Source organism: Hylobates moloch, unplaced genomic scaffold (genome assembly GCF_009828535.3).
Source record: "Hylobates moloch isolate HMO894 unplaced genomic scaffold, HMol_V3 SCAFFOLD_37, whole genome shotgun sequence".
NCBI lineage: Eukaryota > Metazoa > Chordata > Mammalia > Primates > Hylobatidae > Hylobates > Hylobates moloch.
The window spans coordinates 1,791,092-1,812,766 of record NW_026652312.1 but is presented as its reverse complement, the minus strand read 5'-3'; the positions used below and the strand labels follow the sequence as shown (position 1 = coordinate 1,812,766).

The 21,675-nt window shown below is 33.6% G+C and overlaps 1 protein-coding gene across 3 annotated transcripts in view; it reads left to right on the top strand.

Annotated features, from left to right (window-relative positions):
* The window catches only part of LOC116463463 (glycine receptor subunit beta), a 92,755-nt gene that overhangs the window by 30,187 nt on the left and 40,893 nt on the right, over positions 1–21,675 (top strand). For all 3 annotated transcript variants that reach the window (XM_032146576.2, XM_058434652.1, XM_032146579.2), the window contains exons 3-4: positions 11,728–11,834; positions 13,485–13,552. In XM_032146576.2, coding sequence (XP_032002467.1) covers positions 11,728–11,834; positions 13,485–13,552 — 175 coding nt within the window. The remainder of the gene's footprint in view (positions 1–11,727; positions 11,835–13,484; positions 13,553–21,675) is intronic.

The following is a 21,675-nucleotide window of genomic DNA, read 5'->3' as shown; positions in this document are numbered from 1 at the left end:
TGCTTTTAAATCTGATCTTCTATATAAAAACACTTCTATATAAAAAACACTAATTAAAGGTTTGTGGCAACCCTGCTTTGAGCTAGTCTATTGGCATCGTTTTTCCAGCAGCTTGTGTTCCCATTGTGTCTCTGTGTCACATTTTGGTAATTCTCGCAATATTTCAATCTTTTGATTATTATTGTATCTGTTAGAATGATTTGTGATCAATGAACTTTGGTGTTACTGTTGTAATTGTTTTGGGGTGCCACAAATCATGCCCACATAAGAGTGCAAACTTACTAAATGTGGTGTGTGAACAACTGGGAGTCTGTCTTTTCATCTCCCTCCCTCTCCTCAAGTCTTCTTATGCTCTGAGATACAACAACATTGAAATTAGGCCAATGAATACCTCTACAATTTCTCTAAGTTTTCAGATGAAAAGAAGAGCTGCATGTCTCTCACTTTAAACCAAAAGTTAGAAATGATTAAGCTTAGTGAGGAAGGTATGTCAAAAGCCAAAGCAGGCTGAAAGCTAGGCCTCTTCGTCAAACGGCCAGGTTGTGAATGCTAAGAAAAAGTTCTAGAAGGAAATTAAAAGTGCCATTCTCATAGCACATGAATGATAAGGAAGTGAAACAGTCTTATTTTTGAGTTGGAGGAAGTTTAAGCGGTCTAGGTAGAAGACCAAATGACCTACGACATTCTCTTAAGCCAAAGCCTAATCCTAAGCAAGGCCCTAACTCTTTAATTCTGTGAAGGCTAAGAGAAGTAAGGAAGCTGCAGAAGAAAATTTGGAAGCTAGCAGAGGTTGGTTAATGCGGTTGAAGAAAAGAAGCCATTTGCATAACACAAACATGTGAGGTGGCACAGCAAGTATTGATGTTGAAGCGACAGCAAGTTATCCAGAAGATCTAGCTAAGATCATTGATGAAGGTGAGTATACCAAACAACAGACGTTCAATGTAGATTAAATGGCCTTATATTGGAAGAAGACACCATTATTCATAGCTAGAGAGAAGTCAATGCCTAGTCAAAGAAGAGGCTAACACCCTTGTTAAGGGCTAATGCAGCTGGTGAATTGAAGTTGAAGTCAATCCCCATTTACCATTTCAAAAATCCTAGGGCCCTTAAGAATTATGCAAAATCTACTCTGTCTGTGCTCTGAAAATGGAACAACAAAGACTGGGTAACAGCACATCTGTTTACAACATGGTTTACTGAAGACTTTAAAGCCACTATCGAGACCTACTACTCAGGAAAAAAGACTCATTTTCAAACATTACTGCTCATTGACAATGCACCTGGTCACCCAAGAGCTCTGACAGGGATGTATTATACAAGGAGTTGTTTTCATGACTGCTAACACAACATCCATTCTTCAGACCATGAATCAAGGAGCTATTTTGACTTTCACATTTTATTATCTAAGAAATCCATTTACTAAGGCTATAGCTATCGTAGACAGTAATTCCCCTGATGGATCTGGGCCAAATACATGGAAAGCCTTCTGGAAAGGATATACTCTTCTAGATACCATTAAGAACATTTGTGAGTTATGAAAGGAAGTCAAAATATCAACATTAACAGGAGTTTGGAAGAAGTTGATTATAACTTTTTTGGATGACTTTGAGTAGTTCAAAACTTCAGTGGAGGAATTAACTGCAGAGATGGTGGAAATAGCAAGAAAACTTAAATTAAAACTGGAACCTGAAGATGTGACTGAATTGTTGCAATTTCATGATAAAGCTTGAACAGAAGAGGCATTGATTCCTATGGATGAACAAAGAAAGTGGTTTCCTGAAATGGACTCTACTCAGATCTTCTGGTGAAGATACTGAGAACAATGTCAAAATGACAACACAGGATTTTGATTATTACATGGACTTAGTTTATAAAGCAGCAGGAGTTTGAGAGGATTGACTTCAATTTTGAAAGATGTTCTGTAGATAAAAGGCTACCAAACAGCACTGCATGTTAAAGACACATCTACCATACAAGGAAGAGTCCATTGATCCAGCAAACTTCACTTTTGTCTTATTTTAAGAAATTGCCACAGCCACCCCAACCTTCAGCAAGCACCACTTTGATCAGTCAGCAGTCATCAACATCAAGGCAAGACCCTTTTATCAGCAAAAAAGATGAAACCTTGTTTAAAGCTCAGATGATTGTTAGCATTTTTTAGTGATATTTTAAAATTAAGGTATGTTTATTATTTAACACATAATGCTATTATACATTTAGCAGACAACAGTTTAGTTTCTTATATGCACTGGGAAACCAAAACATTTGTGTGACTAATTTTATGGCAATATTCACTTTATTGTAGTGGTTTGGAACTGATCTCTAAATATCTCTGAGGTATGGCTGTATTTCCTATTGATTCTGTCTTTCTGGAGAAACTGGACTAATACAATTTGTGTGTATTACTTTAGCTTTATCTTTTTGGGGGCTTTCTGGGATTTCTGAATCTGGATGTTCATTTCCTTCCTCAGATTTGGGAAGATTTTAGCCATTATTTCTTAGAATTAGTTTCCTCATTATTTCTCCCTTTTTACTTCTTCTGTAATTCCCATAATGCCTATCTTGGTGTGCTTGATGGAATCTGTAGGAAAAGCCTAAGTGTGTTTTTTACACTGTACTCTCCAGTAGACTACTTCTGACAACAGATGTGTGTGTGGCATTTTGCTTCAGATGCCAACCAGTCAGTTCTCCAGTGGATACCAATTGTTTGTCCTGTAATTTATTTTTAAATTCTATTTTCCCAGAGATAGTGTTGGATCACACAGCTCGAAGATTCAGTCCAAGAAGACTGCCCCACACTTCAGATGCCAATAACAAGTCCCAGGTTGTGTCCTGTACTTCTGACTAACTGACTGTAAATCTGGATTCCCCTGATCATGTCCTTGGGTTTGATTAATATGCTAGAGCAGCTCACAGAGCTCAGGAAAACACTTCACTTCACTTATTTTTACCCATTTATTGTGAAGGAATTATACAAAGGATATAGATGATCAGGCAAATGGAGAAGATGCATAGAACGAGGCATGTGAGAAGGGGCATAAAGCTTCCATGCCCTCTCTGGGTATACCATCCTTTACAATCCTCTATGTCTCCAGCTTTCTGGGAGCTCTCTAAACCCTGTGTTTTGGGTTTTTTATGGAGGCATCATAATACAGCCATGACTGATGAAATCTTCGGCCATTGGTGATCAACTCAACCTTCAACCTTTCTCCCCTCCATGAAGGTTGGGGGGTGGGAGTAAGGCTGAAAGTCCCAACTCTCTAATCATGTTTTGGTCTTTCTGGTGACCAGCCCCCATCCTGAGGCTATTCTAGGGCCCATGAACTACCAGTCATCTTGTTAGCATACAGAAGACATTCATGACTCCAGAGTGTTTACAGGTTTTAGGAGCTCTGTTCTAGGAAACAAGAATGAAGATCAAATATATATATATATCTTATTATAAATTACATTATCACAGTGTCTTATAAGACCCATAAGTTTTCTTCATTCTTTTGTTTTTTCTTTTTTTGCTCTGAATAATTTTAAATGACCTGTCTTTATGTTTGCTCATTCTTTCTTCTGCTTGTTCTAATGTGCCACTGAATTTCTCTATTGAATTTTTTAGTTTATTATATTCTTCAGCTTCAACGTTTCTGCCTGCTTCACTTTAAAATTTTCTCTCTTTGTGGAAATTCATACTTTGTGTATTGTCCTCCTGAGCATGTTGAACATTTTATTATTTATAAAGATATGGCTGTTTATTTTAAATTTTCTGTCAAGTAATTCATATATTTCCATTTGGGTTGGTTTTTGGAGTTTTATTTTATTCCTTTGTTTGGATCATGTTTGCCTGTTTCTTTATTTTTCTTGATTAGCCAACTCTTCCATGAAATATTCTTTGTTTTCCTTGAGTTCTGTTGGTACCACACACTGCTGGATTTACCCCTTCTTCCTGGGCTATTTACTTTTTGAATTATTGGCTCATCTTTTCCTCTCTGCTTATTAAATGTTGCAATTCCTCACATTTCAATTCCATGTCTTTTTTTTTTTTAACTATAAACTCTCTTTTCAAACAAGTGATTCTTCTGATCATTAAAATCATCTGAAGAGCTTTTTAAAAACCCTGATGCCTGGGCCACATCCAAAACTAATTAAATCTAGATATGGGTGATGGGATGAGGTATCAGTAGTTTCTAGAACTCCTCAGCTGAATCCAATCTATTTCCAACCTTGAGAATCCATAAACAAATTTATCTAAACTCACAGCTTTAAATATAATTTTTTATATCAGAATAAGGATCATATATGTTTGATTCTCAAGTGCATAACCAGTACATAGCAAGTGCATGGCACATAGGAAATTCTCTGAAACTGTTAAATGTATTAAGGAATGACTGAAGTGAGAGAGAAATTTAGCGTATCTGTAGTTGCGTAACTGTAAAGCTCCTTAAGGAAACTTAGTATTTAGTTGATGTTGTAGGTTGAATTCTCTTAGAGACAGAGACATTGAGATGAAAATTTGCATGAAAAAAAGGATTACTTTTGGGAACATGTCTTAAGAGGGAGTAAAGCAGGCTTAAACACAGGAACAGTGGGGTTGCAACTGAGTGATCAGTCCATACCATTGGGAACTCTGAAGATGGGATGGCCCTTCAGGGTTGTCTCAATTAGTAGAAAGGGACCCAGCCACCTTCGTATACCCCATCAAAGTCACTGGGTATGGGCTGCCTCTAGGACAAGACACCTTACTTCAGCCAAAGGCTATTCCAGAAGACACTCAGCTCTGAACCGTAGGCAGCCAACATTCCCAGGAGCAAGCTCATTCCTGGAGGGGTGACCTTGATGGTGGGGCACTGCAGCATCCATCATAGGTAGAATCAGATTGTCAACTGAATGAGCTCTGAGACCTCACCTAATTTAACCTTTGGTTTAAAGGTGAGTATACTGAAGCTCACAGAGGGTAAGTGCTTGGCCCAATATCATGTGAGAAGCTTACAGTCCATCTGGGGGTTAGAACACTAGTCTCTTGACTCTCAGAGAAGTGTTTTTCAATTATACCCACATTTTACTCAAATTTAGTGTGTGTGTGTATGTGTGTGTGTGTAATTTTTCATATAGATATTTTTGTTGGGCCAGGAGGGAAATATTTTAAGTTTTTGCTGTATATGGAAAATTGAGAAAAGCTAAGTATCATTGCAGTTGGTTGCAGAGTTAGAAGTCGTAATTATGGATTTGTACTTGCTGGGCCAGGATGTAATTGTATTCTGTATAGTATGGAAAGTAATGGCACAGTAAACATTGTGTTTGGATTGAGGTTTAACTCTTTATGTCAAAGAGGTTTGGAGATCATTAGCAAACCCATTAGAATTAGTGAGAATGTATAATGTTTTACAGTTCTATGAAAACCATGATACAGTTCTATCATGGTTTTCATAGAATGAGTAATCTCACATGAGATATGAAATTAAAAGTGACCAACAGATAGCCTTCAATGAGATTTGCAAGTTGCTGGTGTTAAAAATCCAGCATCTCTCCAAATAGATGCTTCTACTTTATGCAAAATATTTTTTCTTTGAGCCATGGACGATGTAATTGTATAATTGGAGCTAGAGAAGATTTGAAAATGTTTCCACAGGCTACAACAGTTCCTGAAACCCAGTTGAGGGGATAAATAACAAGAATGTTGCGGAACACTCTTCTTAATTATGACTCTTGGCCCATAATAACATGACAGACTTTGCCACACACATACACATCTACTCATAAACACATTCTTCTCAAATAAGTTTAGACTAATCATGTAAAAGGTATCACTCACTGTCTGCATTCATAAAACTGTTCGCAGTTTAATCTGTGAAAACAGAATGGAAAATAAATCCAGAAGCTGTCAAGACAGGTGATAGTAAATTATAGGATAAGTAGGAAAATACAAAAATAAGAAATACTCCACAATAATTACACAGTTATGTGTATTCATGAATAACCACCAATTTAACTTATTAGCTGAATACGTAAAGTATTTGTCTGTCTTTGTATGTCTATTTATCTGATTATCTAAAAATTATTTCATACAGATGGAAATATAATGCTGAACTTTTAATACATTTATATTTACAGACCAGTAGCAGTGTTTTTTTCATAAGTTCCAGCCTTAACACATGATCAAGGTTTCACTTCTATATGATTATTATATACATAGTTTGCTTCCAGTTAAGGCTGTGAATTTGGGAAGGAGAGAGCGCAATTGTTTCTCCTGACTCTTTCAGTGTCTTTCCTGGTCTCTCTCTCTCTTTTTTTTTTTTTCAAATAAACATTTTATTTTAGAATAGCTGTAGAGTTATAGAAAAATTTCCAAGGTAGTATAGAGAGTTCCCAAAACCCTGCACCTAATTTTCTCTATTTTTATTTTTCTTTACTATGGTGCTTTTATTTATTTTTTTTTTTACAATTAAAGAGCTAATATTAATAGAATATTAATAAGTAAAGTCCATTCTTTATTCAGACTTCTTTGGTCTTTACCTTAAGTCCTTTTCTGTCACAGGATCCCTTCCAGGATACTATGTTACATAGTCGTCATGCCTTCTTGTGCTCCTCTTGGCTGTGACAGTCACTCAGACGTTACTTACTTTCGATGACTGTGAGAGTTTTGTAAAGTATCTGTCAAATATTTTGTGGATGTCCTTCAGATGGGATTTATCTGATGTGTTTCCCATGACTAGACTGGGTTATGTGGTTTTGAGAGGAAGACCACGGGTTAAAATGTGATTCTCATCACATCATATCAAGGGTCCATATTATCAACATGACTTATCACTGTTGAGGTTAACTTGATCACCTTCTGAGGAGAGTGCCTGTGGAGTTTCTCTGCCATAAAGTTACTCTTTCCGCACCCCCCTTGGCAAACTGAAATCTTTGGAAGGGAGTCACTATGCACAGCTCACACTAAGGAGTGGGGAGTTATTTTCCACCAATTAGAAAGCAGAAGATCTACACCAAGTATTTGGAATTCTTCGTGAGTGATTTGTCTCTATTTCCCCATTTATTCAATTCTTATTTTTATCAGTATGGACTCTGGAATTTTTATTTTGTACTATAATACAATACTACTTTATTTTGTTGCTCAAATCATTACAGCTTTGGCCATTGGGAACCCTGTCAGTTGGTTCCAGTGTCCCTCCGTTGACATATTTCCATTATGGTGCTCTTTTTTTTTTCTGAACATTTCTTTAATTTCTGTTACTGTAAGATACCTGCTCTTTAAAAAAATTGTCTTCTTATTGCACTTTATATGAGGTTACCAGCTTTAAAATAATGACTAATAACATCACAGTTGCCACTATTTATAGTTATATTGTTTTCTTTGATATAATTCCTTTCTGAGTCCTTTTAGTGTAGTATTCAGAAAGGGAATCTTCCATCTAAAACCTCCTCCAACAATAATACCTTGTGTTTTCTTGTATCTTGCTGTGTCTGAAAAGAAGAATTAACAGTAATCAAAACATCCCACAGAGTCAGAATTGCTTGCTGTAGAAGGGAGGATGATTGATCTCTTTCCATGAAGAATTTCTTAGCTTGTGGTCTACTCGTCCAGGAACCATCAGAAACACAAACTTTGTATAAAGGGGAAGTATAGAATTTTTAACAGATTTTCGGAGACATCTGTTATCCAACAAAGAGGAAAAGAATCACTGCCTTAGAGCATGAGAAATGATACAACCAACACATATTACATCCTTATTCTACCCTTGTGTCTGTGGCTTTGTATTTGTTTAAGTTCATGTCCAGCTGAAAGGTGTGCAGCCCCACACTTACTACATTCAGGTCTGAGAAGGCCTCTGACAATTGTCATTGCATTTATAGTTCTATGGAGAAATAAAACAATTCCTTTAGACTCAGATTTCTGGTTTTAGCAAGAAGATTAAGACAATATACTCATCCACACCTGTTTTGAAATGAAACTGTGCACTGTGGTCACTGAAGGGTCATGTAAAAGAAAAGAATGTTCTACAGTTAATCGAAAACTGAGCTTCCTCCTTTGGAAATAAATTTCTGGATTTTTTCCTTTAGTGCTGGAAAATATTACATCATACAGCTATACAGTCTGACACATTCTCTGCATAACTTTACATATTAGTAATGACATTGGTTCAAGTTTAGGCAAGTGAACAAAAGACGACTGGTTGTAAAAGGCTTTTGATATAAACCTCTATTTTCTCTAGTCATTTGATCACTTTGCCCAAGTAGAATAAGTTATTTTCTTAAATTAATGTCATATTTCCAAGAAATAAATCCTGCTTTTTAATATATTGGAATTGTTGATAGATTTCTTAAAATGAAACAAAATAGCATAGTCAAATGCATAAAACATTGGACTGAGATTCAGAATATGAAGACTTTAATAACAAAGCAGGCATTAAGTATGTGACCTAATTAAAATCATTTAACTCTCCTTTTTCCTGTTTATTTTGTGTTAAGTAATACTAACTTATTTTCTACATTATAAGGATATATATAGTAACATACAGACAAAGGAAAATGTGTTACATGCAAATTGTTTTAACTCTTTAAAAGAAAGTGACTATATCCATTTAATCTCTTACATATATTTTAGTCTGTAGAGATAATTTTAATGTTATTTTAGTATTGATAAGCTAAAAAACATGATTTTTACTTTTTTTAGGTGGGAAAAACCCTGAGTTCATGCATGTGAATATAAACTACACGGGATTTTATTTAAATTTTAAAACATATCTGCATTTCTAATACAAATAAATGTGAATTGTTGATTAAACATTCATGCCAAGTTACCTGCAGCTGAGACATGAAAATATATATTGACACAAGTAAGAATAGACGAAAAGGGGCCATACGATATTTGGTATATTCCCTGGATTTTTTTTTTTTTTGGTTTGCTTGTTTGATTTTCAAAAGATTTTTGTCAAACAATGTTGAGTTTTTGTTGCTAACAAACAAAAATTTCCTTTTAACTGTGGAGAGGTGAAAAACATTTGGAGATGGTAGAAGAGTGAACTGATAGAAAGGGCCAATTTATATTTTCAGTACTAATGATTTTTAACAATGCTTAGTAAGATTAATAGGACTCAAGGTAAAATATACATGCCCTAAAGCAATATGTGTATGGATGGTAATAAGAAGATAGATAATATTTCACTTACACTATTGCAGGCTTACCATGGAGCAGGTTTCATTCTTGGCTCTACCACCTTAGAAAAATCTCTTAACCCTGCTGTCTTAGTTTCTTCATATAGCATGTACTCTACAGGTCCATTTACTTACCTCATATTCTTCTACCAACTTTTTTCTACCATTCTCTCCCTCAAAATAACAGCTTTCTGTGTGGTTAATATCTCTTCTGTTTAATCACATGAACATGACTATCAAATGAAAGAATGTAATGGACATAATGGTTGATTCTTCAATATTCATTCCGCACCAGAATATTGATCTGAGCCAGTCATGAATGTTTCTTCCTCCTTGCCAGTAATTAGTTCAGCAAGGGTCAATGCTGGGAAGATTCTGAGGGTGGGGGAAGTCATTTTTCCTAAGAGAGCGCCCCAGGACAAAATGCTCTTCTTCTCCTGGAAATGACCAGTGGAACTGCTTACCCCTTACAGCACAGGCAACATGAGGCCGAAATATACCTAGAAGAGATGGCAGATTGGAAGTACTTGAACCAATGTGTATTTAATACTATAAAAACAGTAGGGAACTACAAATATATAGAAGCCATGAATCCCTCAATAATCATACTGTTTTCATTTTGTCTAGTGGGTAATACATCCATAGATAAGAAAAGAAAAGCTACAAATGATTGCCAAACAATATATTTATTAGTTCATGCTTATTAGAGTAAGGTTGCATGGTTGAGGCAAGATTTTACAAATAAGATGAGGTTTAAAAGGGCAGGTTTGGTTTAGATTAGTATAATAAAGAATGGAAGTTACAATATTCCAGGAAGAGAGACTGATTCCGTGGAAGGACAAAATTTGGTAGTGAGATAAAGGGCTAAATATGAGTTTGACTGACACAGTCTACAGCTAGAAGCAGAAAAATCAGCTGGGAAGTTCTAAACTACAAAATTTAGTGTTAATTGTCTTCATGTTGTCTTTTCATTGTTTAGAAGGAATGTACTTGTAAAAGATTTTATATGAAGAGACACAGTAATAGCAGTCCTGAATTGATCCAATACAAGTGTATTTTGTAATCAATCAATTCTTTTTCTTCCTTTGAATGAGAAAACTTGTAGATAGGTTTGAACACTAATTTGCATCCTAATATCCAATTTTCCCACATACCCTCATTCTCTTTAGAGTTTTCCATCTTTTGTTAAAGGATGACAACTGGCTGTAAGGAAGTTATAGTTTTACCTGCAATGGAATGGAAAATCTAATTACCAGCCCTCAAGTTTATGAAGCTGTGATATTGGAGCCAATAAAGCCACGAGAAGCAATTTTTAAAAACTCGTATTATCTCTGCACTTTTGGGAGGTTTAACTGATTGATTTTCATTTTTTAAAATGCTTTGCACTCTGACTGAATTTCTATTTGAAAGGGTTGTCTGTATCAATTCATAGTATTATAAGATTATGTCATACATTTTTTTCTGTTATATCTCACCTACAATAGTTGCCTCTTATTGGCAGATTGTATGAAAATAAACTCAGAAATGCCTAATAGATAAAGAGTTTTGATTTCTATACAAAGCCAAGCCTGTTGCATCTAAGTTTCCTTCATCTAAATTAATATAATTTATGAAATTGAGACTTTTTACCATATCAATACAGAAAACGGCTGAGCTAGGTGCTCCAAGTAGAGTTTTACTCTTCCTTGTGATTGTCATGGATTTTGTGTGTGTGTGTGTAGGTAATGGGAAAAATTATTACGCATAAAATTTTATGAGGGGTAAAATAAACCAAACCCAAACAAAAACAACAAAACATTTTCCTTAGCTTCTAAGAAAGTGCCTTTCTGAAAAAGGGCTCTTAAGCAGCCACCAATTTTGTCACTTATCATTATTCAAAGTTAATTAAAATAGCAAAACAATGCAGATTTTCCTCTTCTGAATAAAGAGTTTATGACAAATATATGCAGAAAAGCAATAGGTAGTTATCTCTTACAGCTCTGTATAGTATAGAGTATTTTACTTGTTTCATTTATTTGATAATGGTGAGAAGTCTTTTATCAATTCCCTTCTGCCTCCCAGACTGCCATATTTTACTGTGTGAGGAAAATGTTCACTGTATTTCTTGGGGAATATCATTTTATAAACATCAGCATGATTGTCTTAGAATTCTTAAGACCATCTCTCTGGTCAGATTGTTTTTGTGTTGGCAGGTTAATATTACACATTAATATTCAAAAAATGTTCTCTGCTGTTTTTTTCTCATTATGTGCACTCCCTTTATACTTGCCTAGATTTCAATGGCAGGTTGCTTCAGAACAAGTAACCTGTCTGCTTAATTTTACTTTACAGAAAGTAACATGGAGTATTTAGAGCAATGTTTCATATATTTAGTAAAGTTAATTGTTAAAATATATATTTTTTAATAACAATGTCTTTTGGGTTTTTAACAATGTTTACTAGTCTCTATTTCTATTTGAAAAAGCCATACTATAGTTGTGGATTTGTCTGAAAAAGGCAGTCTTTCCTCCCAATGAGAATTACCCATTTCTGTTGTTTGCTATTTATAACTGCTTATCAGGATTTTTCTCTCTCTTATAGTCAGCAGTCAGCAGAGGACCTTGCTCGAGTACCTGCCAACTCCACTAGCAATATCTTGAACAGGTTATTGGTCAGTTATGATCCTAGGATAAGACCAAACTTCAAAGGTTTGTCTCCCCCAATAAATTTTCATTTTTATTGTTTAAAAATTAATTTTATATGTATAAAGCTTTGTGATATTTTATATGTATATGCTTTGTGATATTCAAAACAGTAAGATTTCAAAGTGATATATACCAAAAATGTCCTTAAGTTCAGAGCAATTCAATGCCTAAAATATTCAGATAAGTAAAATATGAATTCTAATTGTTTTATGGGTTACCTGTTTTTAAAAATTCAAAAAAGGATATACTGTGAATTAATAAGCCAATGTCTGTAATGGGTTTTCTAAGTACTATTCTTAACCTTAGTGGTTTAAAATTTAGACTCTGGAAATAGACCTGGCTTTCATTCACAGACACCAGAGTTATAATTTGCAGAATGATGATTTTCTCATTTAGGGAAAGAGAACAGTTCTGATGTATATTTAGAGTCTTTCTTACTTTTTGTTAGTATTTCACCTTAATAGAAAATTCTCTGTATTCTTTTGCTGAAAAACAATGGCCATATGATTTTTAAAAGCATGTTAGCTTTGTGAATAAAAGTGACTGTATTCTACAACATAGATTATTTTTATTCTAATTAGATATTACCATTTATCACACCTTTTAAGAACCAAAACTATGCTTACAATAAAATAAGCCGTGAGCAGATTGTACAGTTGTATAGACCTTTTTTGTACTTTTGATGAATTAGAAAAAAGCTGTATGAAAAAAAATCTCCTCTGGAAAACTATAATCCTTGTTGCTGGTTAAGGACAGGTATTAATGTAGATCAGATTAACATTATAAGGCTTGATTTTTTTTTGCCTTTAGGAAAAAAAATGGTCTGCAGCTGCTTCTAGTCAACTGAAGTTATACAACTATGTTGTAAAAATGGGTTTTTGTTCATTACCAGGACCTATTCAGTTACTTTCAACAACAGCCATGGTCTAGGTTGTCACATGTCTACCATATATTGATTCACCACCTGTTTTTCATCAGTTAGTGGTTATGTGGCTAAAAGGCTAAATTCACATTTTCCCTTTGTTAGCACAACCAGCAGCCACAATGAGTTGAAAAAAAATAGAAAGAAATTTGCAACATTATACCTTAGTTCTCACTCTGTGAACTTTCAAATTATTTTTCAAAAGGTCAGGCAAAATCTTTATCATGACTCTGCTATGTGTCCAATTAGCTTTGCATTTTCATGAATTAAAAATTAAAATGTAATAATTATAAGTAAAATTTATTGAATATTGTTTTACCTATTAAAGTAAGAATTTGAACTGATTAGAAAAATGCAAAAAAATTAAACTCTGTTTTCAAAATGATTCTTTAAGAATAATTTGTAGTTCCTTAAAGTAAATGTATTAGGGCAATTTTTAAAAAGATTTAAAAGTAAATGTATTTTACAGAGTCTCTACAATTTAAGACATAATTCTTCCTGAAAAAAGAACATTATAAAATATAATTGAACTCATTTTTTATTTGTATTATGATTCCTATTTAGAAAAATATGTTAATAGCAATTATGAACATGTTATACTGAGACCATAGATTTTGCATTCCTTATGGATTGGAAAAAATATAATAATTAAATGTGTAAACCAAAAAACTATGATGATTCTGACCAAGTTTTTTACAGCTAATAAATATATTCTTAATTTTTATTCATAGGCATTCCTGTTGATGTAGTAGTCAACATTTTCATTAATAGTTTTGGATCCATTCAAGAAACAACAATGGTAAGATTGTAATTAATATTTTGTCAAATATTTCAATAGAGGAGATAGTGAAAGTAGCATTAAAACTGAACAATAAGGAGCAACTCAAAAAATCCATGCCCTTTCCTAGTATAAAATGTCCAAATTTCTAGATTTTGTTAAATCAGTGATTTCAGTTACCCACATAATTTTGCAATTCAAATTTAGCTTTAATATTGCAGTAAAACTTACAGACTTAAAAGAATCGATGTATTCCCCCTGAAAAACTGTGATTGGATACAACCTGGAGAAAGGACTTATGCCATGAAGACTCTTGGGCAACAGTTTTTGTTTTCTAATATGCTTATATGTTGGAACATTCAAAATGTTTTAAGTATTCAAGCTTTTTTCTTCCAATTTCCTGAGAAGAATCTTTGTTTTATCTGTTATGTCCATTTTGTGATATGTAGAGCAGGGAATTGTAAGAAACAAATAAGAAAATTGATTTTCATAAGACAGGGCAATGTGAACGCCTTGAAAAGATGGTGCAGCAAGATGAAAGGGCCGGGAAAGGCAGGTGAAGACTGGGAAGAAGTGACAAGCAGACTCGTGTCTTGAAGGGACTAGGAAAGAGGTTCGAGAGAGGTTTGGCTGTTGTCCATGATAAGTTGGACTTTAGGGACAAAGTTTTCGATAAAGTAATATTAGTAGATTTCCTGAGCCTCTTGAAAGCCATTTGATAAAGTCTATTTGCTTATTAAGGTGTTAGAATGTTAAATTTGTGCTATTTTTGACAAACCACATGGTGAAATAATACTTCAGGGGAAGAAAGAAGACCTAAGGTATTTTTTCCTGTATTTTTGGGAGATACTTTTATTTTATTAAATAATAATATAAGATTTTGATTGCAAGCCTAGTAAGAATGGCAAGAGTACAGTCTAATTTTCCTGAGAATATCTCAGACTAGTGAAATAATTACTTAAAATACTTACTCCATTATTCCTAGTAGCAGCAGCGTAGTACATTATAAAAGCAACTGTACATTGCATTTACTTAATGACACCTATTTTTATATTTTAATTGTGATGAGAGTGTTATTTATTTGTAGAAGTATATATTTAAGCTAGGTAATGGACAACGTGTAGATATTTTAGAGAATTACTTAAAAGATTTGGGGATTATGTCCAAAATTCACTTCCAGTGACTTTTTACATCATTTAAATAACATAGACATGCATTATAAATCACTAGGACACCTTTCTGAAATAAAATATAAACTACTATATATGACTCAAGAGACAGTATAGCACTCATTAACTGAAAATGTGGTTAATCTATCTATATGCTTCACTTTCCAAGAGTAAGAGATATCATTTTCTCAAGGTAAAACTTTGCAGGAATCTACTTGATCTCCACACCCCGTTCTGTACCCTGGTTATCTAGCATGACACCACTACACTAATACGGAAACACAGCTATCAAGATATTGCATCCTGTAGGAAACATCCCCACTCTTTATCTTGCATGCCCCTGTGATCAGATCTGAGAGAGTTTTAGGTCAGCTAATGCAAGGATCTTTTTTCCTTCTTTGCATATATCATAGCTCAGTAGGTATCATTAATGTATCTATTTTGTAATAAATACTGAATTCCTTCCAACTATCAGGAAGGAATTCTGGTAGGTCTCATCAGTAGTTACTTGATTGTACTGAGTTGAAAATACCAGGGAGCATGTAATATTTACATAATTTCTTACAGAGTTTTGATGATTATGATAAAATATTTCATCATTTCTAATATTATATCCTTTCACTCATCTGCACAGACCCATCCCAGTAGTTAGCCAAGAATAACTTATCCTTGGCACCAGATTCAATAAATTCTCACCATGGAGTCTTTACCCTTGCTTTTTATTCTTGATCTTCTTCTCTTCTAAACAGAAATTTTTATGGCTATTCTCACTCCCTTTGCGCACTCTTTTCAATCTAGGTTTTTCATCTCTATTATTTACCTGTTACTTTAATAGCTTCTATACTGTAATTAAATTATTTTTGTGTGTATTCCTTTTATTCTGTAATGGACTGTAAACTCATAAAATTAGCAATAATGTATTCTACTTATTCATTTTTCCATAAAATACAGAAGATATTAGGCACTCAATAGTGAACACATAAATAAATATTTTTATATTACCCAATAGTGAATGAATAAATGAACAAGTAAAATTGCTATTTGTTTAGTTAAGTAAGATGGTTGGTGGAACAAATTTAAACAGTAGACTAATGAGCATTTAGATGGCTTAATAACAGACTGAATAATGTCATTACTACAGAGTGTAATTTTGAAAACTTTGAAAACCTTTATCTAAAGGAGTCAAATTATTTATATTCATTATTTCTTTGATTATATAGCCTGGATGAAAACCAATCTGCCATTCACTTTATATTGACCGACATGCCTAAATGTTTTAAGATCAGAACTACACTCATTAAATAGATGTAAATATTCCATTTTACAATAATTATTCTTTTTTGCTTCCAGCAATATTTATTTTATGTACCCTTATAAAGTTGAATTGTACGCATATATCATTTTACAGTCGTATTTCATATATTTGCTCAGTCTTCTCAAGGCAAATGCTGTAATACCTTGTTGCTTAATAGTTAGGCAAGCATAAGTCATTATAGATATATAAATGACATTAAAATCTTTCAAAAGAAAAAATTCATATAGACAACACTTCATTTCTTCATAATTTGTTATAAGCAATGGTCAGAAAATAATAGTGATAACACAGAAGTGTAACCCAAAAGGGTATACATGTCTGGACAGGAGTTATGTTATGAGAGGATACTTCTTCAAAACAAACAAAAATAATAAAAATAAACAAAAAAAGTTCCCCAAAACAAGAGTTTGAGAAAGCAGAGAGTATTAGATTTGTCTACATATAGGATGTACATTCATGGCACTATAATGGTGGGCTGTGTGTGAGTTGTGTCATCCAACAGGCTTGTGTTTGAGTCTGTTGTGTCCTTGCTGTGTTACTAAAGGGAGTGAATAAGTTACAAATTAAAGCAACGGTATTTTGACTGGCATAGCAACCACTATGCCAGTGATGATGACTTTTTGGTTGTCATACATTAGCAAATTAATTTAAAATTTCATAGTAGTATATTATCCTAAAAACTGAATTATTTCTAATTGTATTAGCAGCCCTACTGTATATGTGTGGCTTTGTCTATTACTGGCCTCCTAGAAATCTCCCCTACAAGGATCTACAAAAACAAAGGAAGTCCTGGCCAGGCACAGTGGCTCATGTCTGTAATCCCAGGAACTTGGGAAGCTGAGGCAGGTGGATCACTTGAGGTCAGGAGTATAAGACCAGCCTGGCCAACATTGTGAACCCCATCTATACCAAAAATACAAATAAATAAATAAATAAATAAATAAATAAATAAATAAATAAGCCGGGCATCATGGTGGTGCACACCAGTAATCCCAGCTACTTGGGAAGCTGAGGCTGGAGAATCACTTGAATCCAGGAGGTGGAGTCTGCAGTGAGCTGAGATCGTGCCAAAGGAAGTCTTAACATTTAAAAAGCTTCAGTATTGCCCTGTGCTTTCCTCTGAAGTTCAAACCATTCTACTTCAGCAGATAGTGCCTATTAAAGAAAGCACAATGCAGAACACAGAGCCTGGAAGTAGATATAACATGAATAGCCACGAGTCAGGTGTCAGAAAGATGGAGGGCAACTTTTAAAGGAAGAGGGACAGACCATTTCATCAGTGGATAATGTTGATTATCAACCGAGAAGCAAGCAAAGTTATTGGCATTAATGTTATTGCCAGGAAATCTTAACCAATTCTATTTGGAAAAAATTTGTTTTTGCTTTTTTTTCTCTAAATTTAGATGCTAAATGTTGCTGGCTAAACTAGAAGTCACCTCACATTGTTCATAAGCCATAATTGTGTAGTGGAGGAAAAATTACAGCCTTATTAATGTTCCTTAAGCTCTTCCATATCTCTATGGTTGTATGCTGCTTCAGCCTATTTTATGGCCTCATTGTGAAGCTTTACAGTTCCTATTTCTCATGTCTGTGTGCTCATTTGTATTTTGCTACCTTACATTTTTGTAAGGTATCATTATCAATACTATAAGTGGTATTTACCAACATTAACAGTAGCATCACCAAAATTGTCAAATAAATGTTATCATCCCAATGTGAAGTTGCTGGAACAGTCAGTTCTAGTTCTACCAGTCTATGTGCTACTGCTTGTGACAACCGAAATAAGAGTATTCAAAACAGTGAGAAGAATGATTTGTTAGGTGCTAGGTGACATCTGTTCTACAGTTATGCTTACAATATTTGTTGAGTTTCCATTCAGTTCCTAACTTTGGCTTTAATCAGCAGGATTTTCATAATTGAAAATGTGACCTATTGAACTTATGTGGGGAAAACTAGGTATTATGGTGTATTGTCATAATCTATACACTGACACTTTGCCTTATCAGAAATACATAAAAGCTCTTTCATGGAAATAAAAGCCTGTTTATACAATCCATTTTCTTTCTTTAGTTTAGGCATGCTTTGTAATTATATTGAATTATTATTGCACTATAATTCATGATCCTGTCAGACTTTCTATGCCTTTTTGTTCCATGACTTTTTATTTTAATAATAGATGGCAACTCCTTTTGGGAAACACAGCTGTGACTGTCAAGAAAAAAAATCATATTTGAGATCCACTAAAAATGCTTGATTCTAGTTCTTGGTAATTGCTCATCTTTGTTGTTTTAAAACAATTTTATTTTATATATTTTTATATTTAGATTTAAAATGCTTTCCTTAAAACTTGCCTAAGTTTACTATTTATATTTTGTTTTTGTTGTTAATTTTAAAGCGTGTACTATAGAATAATAGAATTTACTGTAGAATAATATTAGACATATTTGTCCCATTTTTATTTCACATATCTTAGTAGATTTTACATCTTAGATGTAAAATCATAAGCATTAAACTGATTTCATATTTATTTTTCTCATGTTATTCATCTTCAGGGTTTGCACTCTGTTGTTGGCTGAATAATGGCTCCCTAAAGATGTTCATGTAATCACTGGTAATCACAATTCTTATATGAAATTTCTAATCTCACTAGAGGCTAAATTTTTATCCGTTTCAAACCTGTGGATGTGCTGTTTTATGTAATAAAAAGGACATTTCAGATGTGATTAAATTAAATATTTGGAGATCGGGGGCGAGTATCCCAGTTTCTTCAAGTGAGCCAGTATAATTGCTAGCGTTCTTCTAAGACAGAGACAGCAATATCAGGGTCAGTGGTAGTAGCTGTGATGCAGGAAGCACGAAGCGGTAGTCATGCAAGGAAGGGACCACGACTCAAGGAATGCAGGTGACCTCTAGACGCTGAAGAAGCCAAAGGAAACAGGTTCTTTCCTCAGAGGCTTCAAAGGAACCAACCCTTCAGACAGAACAATTGACTTCAGCTCAGTGAACATGATTTTGGTCTTCTAAGCTACAGAACTGTAAGATAATAAATTTGTGGTGCTTTAGGCCACTGTTTTTGGTTATTTTGTTACAGTGGCAATTGGAAACTAGTACATATGCTGATGAGCATTTGTTAGTATTTTTTTTTCCTTCTGAATTCTGCTGGAGGTTTATCTGATTGCATATAACTTCCTCCCAAGTCCAGCTGAAGGATTATCTGATTATAACATAACTTTTTCCATATACGAAAATGCCAGACTAATCAGTTGTATTTTATTGAGTAATTACTTAAACCTCTCACTCATTAAGGTTAATTCTATTAAGGATGTAATTTTTAAATATATATATATATGTTTTTAGTAGTTAAAATATACTTTATTCCTTTCTCTATGTCAAAGTTACCTTTTTTCAGTGTATGTACATGAAACTGAACAATTTATTATGGATACTTCCCTCATTACCTTTTTCTTCAAGTTACATTATTTGGAAGCATTGGTGATTAAATTTCACAAGTAAGAGTACTGTATTAGGCATTGAGGAAGGATGAAAAATGTCCAAGTTTTGTTTTCTCTTTCCAGTAATTTGGTTATTGTTATTAATGGATATGAAATAAATTAATGGTGTGAATAATGCTAGACAACTTCCTGAACTGAACTGTCAACATGATACAGAAGGCATTTCCTTATTCCTGTATTTAATAGAAGTGTATTGGATGCTTTTTATACTCAGCCTCAGCAGGTTTCTATTCTTGATGGGGTTTCCAGCCTAGTGTGGCACCACAGCACCACCTAGCAGGCTCTCCTAATAGAAGTGGACTATGAGCATAGATCTAGAAAAATTAATTATCCATAAGGATTTATTGAAGAATCTTTAATTAAAAACCTTGAAAAATTATATATTGAGAAAAATCACTACTATATAACCTAAGAGCTTTTACAGGCATTCGGGTAACTTGCAATTCTTATATGAAATTTTAACCTGACTAGAGGCTAAATTTTAAATCCTTTTCAAACCAGGCTTTTAATAGCCCTATTGACAGAACTTTAATTATAATGCTGCTAGATGCTGTAAGAGCTGATCTCTTTTATTTATTTGAATGCTAATTTTTGCCATAATGCAAAGAAAACAGATGAATTTAAGATTACATATATGAGCTATTCTAACAACATTACAAAATACAAACAGTTCTTAATATTAAAATATCATTTATGAAACTTAACTGATTACATTGTCTTGTTGTGAAATGTTTTATTGCCTTGAAGAAATAGTTTAATTTGGGTGTTAATTGGTTCTAAAAGTTTTTGGAGACCATCCATTTTTTCAGATAATGATTAATAGTGTGCTATTTGGAATGAACAATGAATAGTATTTGTCACCAAGTACTTTAAAAGCAATTAAGTAATTTCCCACTCATAAAAGAAGTCTGTTTCTGATGGGAATTTGTTTCTTGCAAAATAAATTATAGAGCTATAATTACTGTGATTGAATAATTGAAAATGAAAATAAATAGGTTTCAAAGATGGTTATCTTAAAATAAAGCATTTGAAATGCCAATAAGTAGTAATTATTTGAAAATACTCATAAAACATTAACCAAAACATGTAACTAGTGAGCTTTTATCTTTTAATGAATGTTCAACACAAACTATTAACTTAAATTGTAAAAATTTGAAATATTCTTAAAAGATACATAAGCTTGCTGGAACTTGTGTTGAATCATAATATTATATGGCCTCATTAATAGAAAAGAATCTTTGAAGAACTTTCATAATGAAATAAGAAGTAATAATCAGGACGATACATTGAATGAACCAATGAAGTAGGCAATTTCCAGTTTTGGTGATGCTCATTAGAATACGACGCTGATGGAATTCTATTTAAAAAAAATAATTGGGGTAGAGACCCATTTGAACTTTTTTTGTGGTGTATTGAGGTTACAATGGTGCAGCTTAAAGCAAAAAGAGTTTAGGAGATGCTAAAAAATATATGTTAGCACTGTGTTGAGATTTGAGATCTAGAGGTGAATGACTGTTCAAAGTAATCGTAGGTAGATCACCTCAGTACAGAGAAACCCAAATATGTTACACTATATGCAGAATTTTTTGAAGCAAAAAAGCATATTAAGCACTCTACAAGCATTAAAAAGGAATAACAACAACATGAAGGATATTTCCTAATAAAATGAAAAAGTTTTTTAGCACCTAATATCTCCAGGTGCAGTTCATGTACTTTGCATATAACATCTCACAGAATTCTTCCTAAAACTCTATGTTGTGAGTGTATGATTATTATCCCTATCTTATATAGAAGGGAACTTTGTCTTCCATTTACTCCTTAATCCCCTGCAATTTTGTTTTTGATACACCACTGTACCCAAAATGTTTTTGCTACAATCTTCAGTGGCTTCCTCATTTGCTGAAAGTAGTCAGTGTTTTTGTTTGCTTGTTTGTTTTTGTATTTTACCTTCTGTGGCACTTGCTGCAGTTGACCATCACAAAGCTTTTGTTCTTTTGGTTTGGTGAAATCACATTCTTAGGATTTTTTTCTTTTTCAGTCGTCTAGCCAGTCCTTTAAATGCTTACCCTCCCAGGTGTTTTTGTGTTTCTTGTTTTTGTTTTTGTTCTGTATTCCTGCTCTAAGTAATAATTTTGAACAAAGCTATTC